Source organism: Austrofundulus limnaeus, unplaced genomic scaffold, assembly GCF_001266775.1.
Source record: "Austrofundulus limnaeus strain Quisiro unplaced genomic scaffold, Austrofundulus_limnaeus-1.0 Scaffold147, whole genome shotgun sequence".
Lineage (NCBI taxonomy): Eukaryota > Metazoa > Chordata > Actinopteri > Cyprinodontiformes > Rivulidae > Austrofundulus > Austrofundulus limnaeus.
The window spans coordinates 598,328-612,061 of record NW_013952549.1 but is presented as its reverse complement, the minus strand read 5'-3'; the positions used below and the strand labels follow the sequence as shown (position 1 = coordinate 612,061).

Sequence of the window (13,734 nt, the reverse complement as noted above, 5' to 3'; positions counted from 1 at the left end):
TGTGTGTGTGTGTGTGTGTGTGTGTGTGTGTGTGTGTGTGTGTGTGTGTGTGTGTGTGTGTGTGTGTTTTGGTGGGAGCTCGTCCTTGTCTGTCTGCCTTGATGAGGCGGACGTCCTGGTGGGTCAAAACTGGAGGTGGTGGGTCAGAACTGGAGGGCAGTAAAGCATCATGTAAGGATCAGCAGATGTCCTGTTTTCCTGTGTGCAGGGAGCCAGATACATCCTTGAAAACTGAACTTTCAAAGTAATTCACAAACTCTGTTGTCAAATATATGAAAGAGAAAAAGAGTTGGATGATCTGGAAAGGAAACGCGACAGGGCAGGGCTTTAGAAACGGAGCGCAGCTGCATCCTCAAACCTCTTTGAGTTCTGTGGAACTGTGAGAGGATTCATGCTGAATAACAGCATCACTAGTGGGTGAGGGGGGGTGAAATACAAAGGATTTAAGTCATTTTTTTGTGAATTTGAAGACAACACACCCCCTGCTTGCCTCGCTGCCAGACAGTTCAATCCACCAACAAAGTTATTTCTTTGAGGACATAATTAGTTTCCCATTTAAATCTCATTTGCCTCTGAATGACCCACATCTCGCACAGACTTAATTTTCCCTCTGTGGTGTCTGTCTTCTGTCGTCTTCTGAGCAAATAAACAAGCAGGAGGAGATGGTATTCTTAAAATGTTTCACACCAAACTTGGGGAATCGAACCGCGTTGCAGGAAGCCTTTGTTTTTCCTCCACATAGATATCAGGGAGACACATCAAAGCTCGCCTGTGAGCTCCCAGCTTGATGTTCACCAGATTACACACTTACTGCAGGCTCTGAAAGCTGTTGGACAGCAGTCTGGCTTCTGAGATGTGTTGATAGATATTATAATAAATAAGTGATTGGTTACTGCTGACCTAGACAGTTACCATCATTTGTGGTGAGTGGACTTATTTTGTCTTTACAAAAGGTAGAAAAAAAGAGGTGATATAAACTCTGCTAAAACTACCAGTGGTGAAATGTTAATATTGAACTCTTTCAAGTAGYTGAGTGGGAAAAGTAAACTTAACTCCATCCAGAGGCTCTTTGTTCGGGTCTGTTGTGCAGCTGCAGGGTATGAAGGGCACATCCAGCCCATTTCTCCAAGAGCTCAGTTGTAATTGAGCCCAGCAGTGTACACTGGTAACTATTCGTCTGCTGAATAATGGATAAACCCAACAGCTTTTGCACTGGGAGCGATTCTCTCGCATGCATGGCTCCAGTCTTAAAAATGACAGCTGGAACGTTTGCTTCCAGTGGGGCCACTCGGGATGAGGCTGCCAGGGGAAGAGGAATCCCAAACACACTTGAAAAATGTGTAACTAGTGACTCATCTGTGTCATARTAAATTACTTATACTAAGGACGTAGCTTAAGACTTTAAAAAGTTTATTTTTTATTTTAATTTAAGAAAATAAATGTTTTAGGATTGTAGAACTCTCTAAGAATATTTTGTGTTTCTTAACTGAAATCGTGACGAAACCACATCCATGTTGAATAGATGAAAATGTGAAGACAATGGACCATACAACCCCAGATCTGGTTCTGAGTGAAGCTTTATTGCTTACAGCTGAAGCAAGCAGAGCAGCGCTGTCCCAAACCGTAAGTTCCGGTCCATAAATACACAGGTCTTCAGTGCCTGGTACGCCCACTACAGGCCTATGGCTGAATCGCAGACACTCTGAACAGCAATGCTCTCCTAATGTTTATTATAAATGGTTTTATTATGTGTTGTCATGATGTTTCAGGCATGTATCTAAACCTTTTTTAATCAAGACATAACAATAGATTATAAAAGTCAACCCTTAAAAAGGAAAACTAMGAAAATGATGTGTTGCTTTCAAATCAGTGTCTAAATGACTAACAAATTCCTTCATCTCCTTCCTCTTTTTGTTGCATTTTAGTCATTACACCATGTTGCAGTTTGCTGTGTGWATATTAGGGTTGGGCAAAATCATATTGTGTGCAATTAATCGCCAGTAAAACTTTTGACATCCTTGAACCTCCTGTGGTAGCCATGTGGAGCTGTCTAAACGCTTGCCAGTACAAAGCTCTGCCTATTTTATGCAAAGCTCCTCCCTGGAGCTCAGTCTGCAGCTGAACTCCCGCCCCACAGAGCACCCCTCCCCGAAGCTTTGTTGTGGTGAAGTGGGAGTGTCAGAAAGAGTAGGAGGTTCTTAAAGAGACAGAGGCCAATTTCCCCCTTTTTTAAAAAATACTAAATNCTGAAAATAGAGAAAAGAAAGAGGAGGAAGAAAACAAATCTGCCAGACACGTAACACATCCTTGAACCTCCTGTGGTAGCCACGTGGAGCTGTCTAAATGCTTGCCAGTACAAAGCGCCGCCTATTTATGCAAAGCTCCTCCCTGGAGCTCAGTCTGCAGCTGAACTCCCGCCCCACAGAGCACCCCTCCCTGAAGCTTTGTTGTGGTGAAGTGGGAGTGTCAGAAAGAGTAGGAGGTTCTTAAAGAGACAGAGGCCAATTTCCCCCTTTTTTAAAAAATACTAAATGAAACTCCAGCTTTGGTTGTCCTCAGTATTCCCCCTTATCTCTGGAAGTAATAAAACAAGGAGTCWTAGCACCTAATTGTTTACCTGAATTTCCTCATTAAGCACTCWAAGGTGTACTGGCTGGATTTTTCCAGAAAGGTGGATGCTAATGTTTCCACAGCTGCAGGGCTTCTTTTCCTCTGCAGCTTTTCTGCACCAGTGACTCATATACTCTGTCATTCCCCCAATCTCTGTCTTAGTTTTTTCTTTCTTTCTGTTCTTATTCCTCCTGTCTTTGTTAAAAGCCTTATATCAAACAGGTCTGTTTTACTTGTAATTTTGTCAAATCCATGTCAGGGAATTACTCTGATGGTTTGAACATAAGTAGGAACAGTCCTGACCCCTGGGTCTAATCACCTGCTGTAATCATGCTGTCGCTCAACATAATCATGCGCTAGTATTGTTATTCRCATTCTTCACGATTAGACCACCTAMTTTTTTTGGGGGTGGGGGGTCTTGTCTTTTCARTTGGACAAAGTCGCAGCTTGTCTCTTGAGTTCGACCTCTGTTTTTCTGTGTTTTTCAATATTTCGTTTCAATGAACGAATCAAACTAAGCGGCTAACGCTCAGGCGCCAAGCTGGACCCTCTGACAGTCAGATATGATTTCGTGTCACCACGTTGAAGCCACAGCCGTGGCCTGGAGCTTTTTTGGACAGATTGAACGTTCTGTCCTATGAGCTGGACAGGGCGCACTTAGCTCGGTCCTGATATATTTGATGCTTTTTGGAGAAGCAAAGTTGACGGGGGTAGAGGCAGTTATGGAAATGAATCTTTAAAGCCTGCGAGTGAATGTACCGTCTCCAGCCAGCACTGCTCACCTCCGGCCCCTCTGAGTGCATGCAAATTGATTGCTTTGGCTGGGAGTCGTGTTCAACAGCCTGTGGAATTTCAAGGACTGCACTTCTTGTTGGAAAGCACCTGAATTTTTCAGTGTCAGGAGATGGAAAGTGTGTGTGTGTGTGTGTGTTTTTTACGAGAGCGGGTGAAACAAGCAGGTGATGGTGATGAGGTGTGGCTTTCTGTCTTCGACTCCCCTTCGCAACAGGTCAAAAAAACATCTGAGGCCACTCTGACCACCATCCAGGACATGGTCACCATCGAAGACTACGACGTGTCCGAGTGTTTCCACCACAGCCGGTCCACCGAGTCGGTCAAGTCCACCGTGTCAGAGACGTACCTCAGCAAGCCCAGCATTGCCAAAAGAAGGGCCAACCAGCAGGAGACGGAGCAGTTTTACTTCATGGTGAGTTTCAGAAAAGCTGTGTCAGGAAAGGATGAAGTAGGATGACATCACTTATTTAATAATAAGTATYTCTGATGCCTTTGCTTGTAAAAAGAAATGGAAAATGCATGTTCTTCCTCTGATTATATTCTCTAAAATTAATCTGACAACCAGAAGTCAGAGCATTTTTTTTCTCTATAAATGCTCTCTTACGGCTCTTTATCACGCACATGAAGCCCTTATGAAATCTCTAATCAGTGGGCAGAGGGCTTACTCTCCCTAAATATTTCCATTTTATGAAGCAAACTGCTATCTTGGTCCAGTTGGAAGATGGACACGCTCTGATAAGGGCTTTAAAAAGGCTTTCAGTGTGTCCCTTGCCCTTGGCTGCCTTATCATTGATTACTGTCTTGAGAGCGGGCTCTCTGGCTGGCACTCAGGGCCGCCGTGTAATTACTCTCAATTCTCCACAGAAATTCCGTGAGTTTCTGGAGGGCAGTAATCTCATCTCCAAACTGCAGGCCAAACACGACTTGCTGAAGAAGACACTTGGTGACGGTATGCTTTCTTTATTTATTATTCCTTTTTTTCTTGTAGCTCAAACTGCTTTTTGCTTTCTTGTGTTTTCATTATTTCCTGGAAACRCATTAACTCTTATCAACACTAAACAAATAATGGATTATTGATTTTAGTCTTATTTCCTGTGTTTGGACTCTAATGTTTATRCATTTTCTGTGGAGAAAAAAAAACTTTCATTTTCTTTTTTTCCCCACTTGTGAAAATTATTTGATAGTAATCTGGGTTTTATCCAGTTAGGCCAGCCAGCTGAGGGGGGATTGTGTATTATCCGTCTTAGCGAATGATTTTCTCCTCCTTTGACGGACTGCCGTGTATTAGATGGGTGGTGGTCATTGCAGCGGGCTCGCCTTGTTCTAYGCTGGTGGGATTTCAGCTCAGTCATTATAATAACCTTGGTGGTCTTTRTAAAATTGTCCACTTAATGAGCAATCAAGGCACGAGCTGACGATGATGAGAAATGCCCTGCTGTTTCTCACGCTATTATAATCAAAGAGAAGTATGAGTCAGACAAGAGGCAGGTTATTCTCTGTTGTTAGGAGCAGCCGRCCCTGCTTTTGAACCGTCTACRGGTTCGCAAAATATTTTTAAACATTTTTCTGTGATTTTACTTTACTTGTCAAAGGTTTTAGCCCTGTGAAGTCCTGTAATTATTCAGCCTGGGTACTTTACCGTGCAACTATGTCCTGTGTTTTTTTTATTTTTTATTTTATTTTTGTGTGTGTGCTGTAATTGTATGAAGCAGAGAGAAATGTGTGCATGCATATGTGCAAATGTGAATGYGTTGGATAGGTTTTGCTCAAGGGGCCAGCAGCTGTAGACAGATGGCAGACTTCAAATGCTTGACTAGCCGTATGCACAGTTTACCGCAGGGACCTCAGAGACAGGTCCTGGCTTGTCCACCCAACTAACTCCAGCCTCACATGTCTCTTTCTCTTTTTTTTTTGTTCTTGCTGTAGGCCACAGAGCTGACTACATGACCACAAGGTAAAAATACACACTGGCACATCCGCACACGTATCCGTATTAAATCACGTTACCCACCCAGACCTTCAGTCATGACAGAAACGTGTAAAATGTTTCAACTTCGTCACGTTTAGGTCACATTTCCACATTACTGGTTGAAAAATGAAACCAAAGCAAAGTTGATAGAACTTGCTGTTATGTAAAACTAACCTAAAATGGACATGTAGCAAATAATGAAAACTCCCAAATATTAGAAAATTTGCACCTATTTGTAGCTTTGAAAACAGATACTTGTGATTCTGAAGTAGGGCTGCCACGATTAGTCGACTAGTCTCGATTGCGTCAACTATTAAAATCGCCAACGACTAACCTCTAATTTACACTACATGCGTTCTGGCTCCGCTGCGGTCYGATCCGACCTCCGCAGCAAATACGCACCCATTATAATCAATGAGAGTGTTTACACTGGCTGCGCACGGCGGCGGTGAGCGSACGGTGATTCGGCAAAATTAGAACAGATCCTATTTTTGCCGGATGCCGGAGCTGCGCTGGAATCAGTTTTTAAAGATTACGTYGGACCAACAGGAAAAGAACACAACACATCCGTATTTTCAAAATAAGACACTTTTAGGCGGGATAATTTGTCGGAATAATGTCGAAATTGCAGCTATATTAAWAAATATATGGATATATTTTTACACAAATGCTTTCAGAATATATCGTTCTGTTTGGGAAGCAGATGGAAACATAGCATGAAGCATRTGTGTACACACACGATACACGTAGATTTTATTTTGAAATCAGAAGTTTCAGAAAGACRACAGCGATACAGTTTCAACATAGATATCAAAAGCTTTTACATCAATGTTTTCAGCTGTGTTTGGAGTTCGTCTTTCACAGAATTGATTATTTTGTGCTGTGACTTCCACATTTATCACTGAATTTATCGTGCAATCTCCTTCCTGCACACCCTCCATCCTCTGTGTGTTGGACCGGAGCAGAGCGGAGTCTGTATAAATTGAGACACAAACGAACAGCTGCGACCTGCGCAGCACAGCAGAGCGGAGACGCATGTAGTATAAATCCGGGGTAATTTAATAGTCAATACGTCATTTTTTTYCTAACTTTGTATTTTTTTTATAGTCGACTAATTACCGATAAGTAATTTGCAGTTTGGAGAGAAAAACAAAGGTTAGAAATAAAACGATGCATCAACTATTAAAGGYACAGYGTGTAGGATTTGTTGTTTTCAGCGACATCTAGTGGTTGAGTGGTTGAATCACCCTCCCTGGTCCTCCCCCCACCCCCACCCCCGCTTCCAAACACAAAGGAGTTGCTACGGTGTCTCTCAGGTGTCAAAAACCTTTGATAATTCCAACCGCGATGTCTACCAGCAGCTTCAGGGCTAGTGATGTTTCAASTGGTAAGATTATGAGCTTTAATAAGTAAAATTATCCCAGCTACAATGACAGACAACAAATATTACATTTATAGTATTACAACTAAAACCGTTTTTGACGCCGCCACCGCAGTTTGTCCTTCATGTGCCTTCGTAGACAAGATGACGGTGCAAGATGGCGGCTGCCTGTAGTGGCGACCCGCGACCATGGAGATATAAACAGCTTTTTATAAGGTAAAAATAATAAAACAAGGTCTTTGTCTGCAATGATTAGACATGTTTTTTATTATTGTCATTAGTGATTATCTCTGTTTCGGCTAAAAGAATTGACAAAATCCTACACACTGTGCCTTTAAATTAGTAGAGGATTTTAATAGTTGACGATAATTGTGATTAGTCGACTAATCATGGCAGCCCTATTCTGAAGTCAGAACTAACTCAACTGTCAGACATTTTGGGAGGAAATATACTTGTCTGTACGTGAAAAGGAAGCCTTTTTTGTAGAACATTATTAAGAACAACAATGTCAACAAGACAGCAAAATATACATATCGTATAGAAACATCATACTTCCAAACTATCACAATAAATTCTAAAATTAAAAATGTGAAAATAAATTTTCACATTGAGTGAAACAAATCTTAAATGATTTAATCGTGGTTGAAAAGGAGGCCAAATATGTCTATGTCATGTGATTTTTATAATATTATGGAGCCAAACAAATGTCCTGTAAGAATTTGGTCTAAAAACAGATTTTAGTAATTGCTGTTCAATTTTGGTCACTTCTGGTGTAAAAATTGTCTTTAGGTAATTGTCAAATGATAAACCCAAAAATTCAAACTGTCACTTACAAATAACAGGATAACATTACAGCAGCTTTTAAAGTCTGTTTTTAAACTATTTCTGGGATGTCAGTGMTGATTGAAGTGTGATTTATGTTTTACTGAAATGTCAAACTATCCTTTGATTTGTTGTTTTRTGAGGGGCAATTATATTTTGCTGCCCTATTATTAGGAATTAACACTATGATCTTCACTACAAGGTGGTTTGCACTGGTAGGTCGTTTTCTTAGTTCTCATGTCAAATAAGTTTAATGTCAGTTCAATTAGAAGTGAAAAAAAAACTTCTCTGTTGTGTTAAAAAGAGTTTTTAAAAGCTCACCGGGACTTTGTAGTTAAATGTTTTTGTCCCTTTGGCTGAGCAGAGCTGGACTCTTTTAATCTTCATTCCTGCGGGTCAGGAGAAGTCAAACWGCATTATGTCACCGCGCTGCTCGCTGCAGGGCCCGTCACCAGATGGATGCTGACATGTATCCGCGATCCCAGTGGGTCCGACATTTCACTGTGCCCTGGGACATGTCGTGGAGAAAAGTGGAAATATGTTTTTATTATGTTAAGAGGAGGTTTTTATGATTAGTTCAATTCAATTTAAGTAAAAAAATATGCTAGGAGAACTCTGAATTGTTTACTTTTTCTAACCAACTCTTTGTATTTTAGACATCCCAATGGGCTGTTCAAAACCCACACCGGCACCCGCCGGCCTAGACCCCGCTCTATTTTGAATTTTAGATTGTTTAACGGCAATTTGGAGTCATTTATCAAGGTACTGGTTTACAGTCTACTGGGGAACATTTCTTTCTCCTCCTGTTTTTCTGTCTGGCTCTGACTTTCTGACTATTTCGGTGGGTTCCCCTCAAAGCATCTGAGCTTTGATTGATTGTCAACCATCAATAATAACAAAAAATGTTTGTGCTAAGATGGATTCTGGAAAGATTTCCTGTGAGTCAGTGGGCTCGGGCGGCCGGCGTCTGAGGCGCAGGGTGGCATTGATAGATGGGAGGGTCGCGGGAGGCGAGGCGGTGCAGTCGGAGGGATAAATATTTGTGTCTGTCAGCAGCACCGCGGGCTCGCTGCTGAGCTGGCATGTCTGTGAGCCGCTCTGGCAGAGATATCCTCTGAGGCCAGTGACAACAACGGGATAAATGCTGGTCGGGGGGGTGGGGGGGTGGGGGGTGCCAGACTGATAAGGTGTGCTGCCTCCCTCCCTCGGCCTCTCACTGCCCCTCGCTGGTGGCCACATCACATGCTTTACTTTGGGGTTTTGATGCCAGCACAGGGGGGAATGAGGGTGTTTTCATGGTCTTTGGTGATCTTAATCTTGATCTTTATCTTTCGTTTTTTTCTGTCCTTCTCTTTCTTTCTCCGTCTCTCCATCTCTGCTCCTTGTAATTCTCACCTGTAGCCGCGGACGTCGGAACTCACACACTCGGCATCAGGTAGACACTCTGAGGCGGTTTGGGACTTTGCTTTTTGCTCATTTCCTCCTCCTTTCCTGGATTAACAAGATTTTCTCCTCATGTTTTTGTCTAGTTGTTGTTTACTGACTTCTAAAAGCAGCTTTGACAGACTGAGTTTAGTTGTTTTGTAGTAATTCCTACTATATCACGTCGGGGTCACCAAAAACTGTAAGAAATATTCATGTTCAAAGACTGAAGTCAATAGAAAACCACCAATGTTAAATAATATGATTGTTAGTTGAGATAAAGCCATACAAAACCAGAATTCTGGAGTGGGGTTTATTGCCATTCGGATCTGACAGGAAACCACACACTGCCGAAAAGCCAGAAAGATGATCCATTTATACAGAGTCTTCAATGCCCACGTTCGCCCCATACTGACCTACGGCTGAATCACAGGCATTCGTACACAATTCTCCCCTACATGTTCTCATAACGGATAAATATGTGTTGTTATAGATATTTCGGACATGTAACTAATCTATATCAATCAACACATTATAGATTAACCATTATAAAAAGGAAAACCTAAAAATGTAGTGTTGTGCTTTTAACATCAGTACTAATCTGTAAAAACTATAAATTTCTTCAACATCATGACTTTGAGTCAGTTCATGTGACAAAAAGCTGCCACCTCAGCGTTTTGTGTTTAAACAAAAAACATTGCATTACATCATCCAGCAGCATCAACCCTCATAGCTCGACTTTAGTTGATTTTTTAGATGATTTTTTTTTTTTTGGGCCCATTACAACTGCATAACTAGCAGCTTGTAGGGAGTGCCAGTCCAGCACGGAGATGCAGCTTTTATCAAAGCAGATCAAGAGTGCTGTAAGTGCTTAAGAGGAGGTTATACAGCTTCTCATCTAACCTCCACATTTAAGGTGTGGCTCTTTAGATAAGCTCTCATTTATTAAACACAGCTTGCATTTAAATGGTTGAATTCAGATACAATAGTAACACGAATGGACTGTTGAAATGGTATCGGACAACATTTATTCAAAGTTAGAGAAGGTTTTTCTATAAACCATAATCTCCAGTTGTAGTAAGAGATGAACAAACAAATAAGATGACGTCAACTCAGTCTGTCTGAAGAGCTGAAAAAAAAAATACTTTCACTTTGTATCCAAATGTTCCTCCTTTATTTGAATTGTGTGAGCATGTTTACTTTTGACATCATGTTGCATCACCGGTTAGAGCCACTGTTAGTCCTCATGGGATGATGATTACGTACATGTTTGCCTAGAACACATGTGTTCTAGGCCAGTGTTTCCCAAAGTTGGGGTCGGGACCCAAAGTGGGGTCCCGAAACATCAAGATGGGGTCCTGAAAAGATTTTATGAATTAATTACATTTTTGTCTTAGTTGTTACAAAGGAGTGAGGTTAGTATATTTAAAATGGATAAATGTAGTATAAAAAATATTGTTACTATGCCCATGTTTTGTTGACCTGATACAAATGTTTATCATCCATAAATATCTGGGGGAACAGGTCTGTGCTACTGTTATTTTGTGGGTCAAAAGCTGAAAAGTTTGGTTCCCAAAGTTGGTCTTGGGACCCAATTATGGGTCATGAAGCACCATGGATGATCTCCAGAAATCAATTTAAAGGGTTATAAAATAATTTCTGATGTAATATTTTCCCTATAATTATTACAAAAACACAAATTAAGTATAAATAAGTATTTATATTTGTTTACAAGGTGTTTAGATCGTCAAAAAGCCTGTGTTTTTAGGGTTATTAACAAAGTTCATGTACTCAAACCAGTAATATTTGGGGTCACAAGTTTTTGCCATGGATATTTTGTGGGTCAGAAGATAAAAAGTTTGGGAAACACTGTTCTAGGCAAATATGCATAAAAACACAAAAATGTTAACATAACATTATTAACGCTGGCGCCTCAAAAATGTCTTGAAAAGCATTATTTTTCAATTTTGATTTAATTGGACAATATAAAAAAATACCTTTCAATTATTTAAACTTACATCATTATCATACATGAGGGAACTGGTATGGCTCTAGCTTGTATTTTTGTAATAAAACTATATTAGAAAAACCTTTGAAATAAATAGACTTTTGTGCGTTTTTTGCCTCCGCAGGACTCTGGACAAGCTATCCCACGAGTGGTTGAAAGTTGTATTCGCTACATAAATCTATACGGTGAGTTACGTACAGGCGGCCCCGTTAAGCCTTCAGACTTGATCTTAAGCTGCTTTTACATTGTCCACTCTAAGCATGAGTGGCTTCGCCCTAATTCKGCCCGACCCGGCCCGTCACGGTCTCAGTAGTTTTCCATATGAGTGCTGCCTCAACGTTCGTGGTCCGTCTAAGCTGGTGCCCAAAACTTTCCACAAAATGTATATAAATGTCACCATTTTCTGACAAAGTGGCTGAATCAAGGTCACCTTTTTCTTCCACTGAGGTTCTAAAATGATCAGTTTGATTCTTGTGACGGAGACGCTCTGATTGACATCTCTCTCYGGCCAATCAGTGAGCTGCAAACTGCTGACGTCCAATCTTTAACTCTACTTGGTCCGCTTGAAACGTAAGCAAATAGGCTTTAAGAACAGAGGTGAAAGTGGGTGGGACCACCCAATGTAAAGACCCTGAACTTGCGCCGGGTCAACCCGGTTAGGCCCAAGTCGAGACCACGTAAAAGACCTATTAGTGTTTTTCTTTATGGAATTCCTCTCACAATCCAGCTGTGACTTGTAAATTCTTAAAGATAATTTTGTTTTAGTGACCCTTGGCGTAACAGCAGGCTTTAATTGTTTGGGTGTGTTCATAATGTAGGTTTTTTTTTACTTTGTGTTTATTTCTTTTATTCACTGTTATGGAAAAAAGTCCATTTTCATTCTGTTTATAAAAGTGCAACATTTTCCACTCAGCCTGTGAGAGAGGCAGCTTGGATTAGTTTGAAACAAGGGAATGGTTTAAAAGTCTGCTTTTAATTAGGATTAGAAAGGAATCTTAGAGTTTTGTCTTGACTCTTGACCTCTCCCCTCATTAAATCCCAATCCTAGCTGGAAGACACATGAGTAAAGCCTGATTGTGGTCTTTCTAATTCTTGTCTTTAATTAGCAAAGTGAAGGGGGCTTGGCGAACAGGATGTGTCTTTAGACCCAGCTAAAGAGTGAAGGTGTTCTGTGTTGCTTTTTCTCACCTCCTGTTTCTCTTTTTTCCCCTGACTTTTCCTTTTTTATTATTATTTGTATTTCTAAAGGCCTCCAGCATCAAGGAATCTTTCGTGTTTCTGGATCCCAGCTGGAGGTGAATGACATCAAGAACTCATTTGAGAGAGGTACACTTCTCTGACTTTTTCCTGAATTCTGTATAAACATGTTTGATTTTTTTTAAATTGTTTAATCAACATGGTACAATTAGAAGCTCATTCAACAGATTAACCCTTTGAACCATGCGGCTTTTTGAAACGCTAACCACTGTATTTAAGTTTTCACATAAAATCCTGTAAATTTTTATATGTTCTTAAGGATGYGCGCATGTGTTTGTGTTTTAGGAAACGACCCTCTAGCAGATGATGCGAACAATCATGACATCAATTCGGTGGCCGGTGTTCTCAAACTGTACTTCCGTGGTCTGGAGAATCCTCTTTTCCCTAAGGAGCGGTTCAATGAGCTGCTGTCGTGCATCAGTAAGAAAACATATCTAGATTGTATCTATGATGTGCTTGTTCTTTTCTGGTCAGATTTTTTTTATTTTTATTATTTAAACTCACTGTAACCTAAACATGTTTAAAATTCAACAAGGCTGCATTTTGTGAAAGAACACTGAAAGCCCCTGCCAACATTTTGACACCTTTCGGAGACTCCCTTGTAAATGCTGTTCACCAGCAAGTCGCCAGCACTCACAGCCCAGTGAGACATTAGAGGCACACAGCTTCAAGCTTTCCTCACTTGTGGATCTTGAAATGGCTGCAGGGTCTGTTGTGAGGTCTTCACAAGAATAGTCACGTTGCCATTTTAACTGAGACTTGGTTCTGAGAACAGTCGGCTCTTTGTTTGGCTTTTCCTGGTCTTTTAAGACTCTACATGGGGAACAGCCCACAAGCTAGAGCTCCACAATATATCTTTTGATCATTGTCATTGCAATGTTTGTGTGCAGAATAGTCACAGTGGAGGCCTTGTGATGTAGGAGGCAAAATAAATCAACGTGTAAACCTTAAGTCATTGCACTAAATGGTCGTGTTTCGGCTTTTATTTTGACGGGTTGCTTCTGTTGGCGGAAGTGGGTGGCTTTGTGTGAAAATAAATAAATAAATAAATAAATAAATAAATAAATAAAATGAACTATTTTGGTTGTAACACTTCTGGAACAATAATGGTAGTGTTTTTCGGAGAAGACGACGAGGATCGTATCGAAAACGAGGAGGAAAAGAAGCAAAATGCTGTTTAGCGTGAATGCTAATATTTAGCTTGACGGAAACAGAAACTAAGCTCGACAGGTTAGGTTTGTTTATTGGTAAAAAGTAATTCAAGTTTGCACACGATAGAAGGAAACATGTCCCAGCACAATAAAAGCAAGCAAAAAAAGATAAGAACAACTCTCAAATACAGACAAAAACATACTTGTAACACACACAGAAAAAGGGGGAAGATCAGTGCAGGTTCATTGTCAACAAGATGGCAGGATAATTTAATGTTATTCAAGTCAATTGTTGAAAATTCCAGTTTATATACAGTGT

At 40.7% G+C, this 13,734-nt stretch overlaps 1 protein-coding gene across 7 annotated transcripts in view; it reads left to right on the top strand.

Moving 5' to 3' along the window:
* The window catches only part of srgap1a (SLIT-ROBO Rho GTPase activating protein 1a), a 96,942-nt gene that overhangs the window by 61,959 nt on the left and 21,249 nt on the right, over positions 1–13,734 (top strand). For 3 of the 7 annotated variants that reach the window (XM_014016543.1, XM_014016549.1, XM_014016548.1), the window contains exons 9-15: positions 3,620–3,817; positions 4,270–4,354; positions 5,332–5,359; positions 8,234–8,339; positions 11,105–11,192; positions 12,256–12,333; positions 12,550–12,684. In XM_014016543.1, coding sequence (XP_013871997.1) covers positions 3,620–3,817; positions 4,270–4,354; positions 5,332–5,359; positions 8,234–8,339; positions 11,105–11,192; positions 12,256–12,333; positions 12,550–12,684 — 718 coding nt within the window. Of the gene's footprint in view, positions 1–3,619; positions 3,818–4,269; positions 4,355–5,331; positions 5,360–8,233; positions 8,340–8,978; positions 9,013–11,104; positions 11,193–12,255; positions 12,334–12,549; positions 12,685–13,734 lie in introns of all 7 variants that reach the window. The other 4 variants (XM_014016545.1, XM_014016544.1, XM_014016547.1 and 1 more) reach the window with 2 other exon arrangements.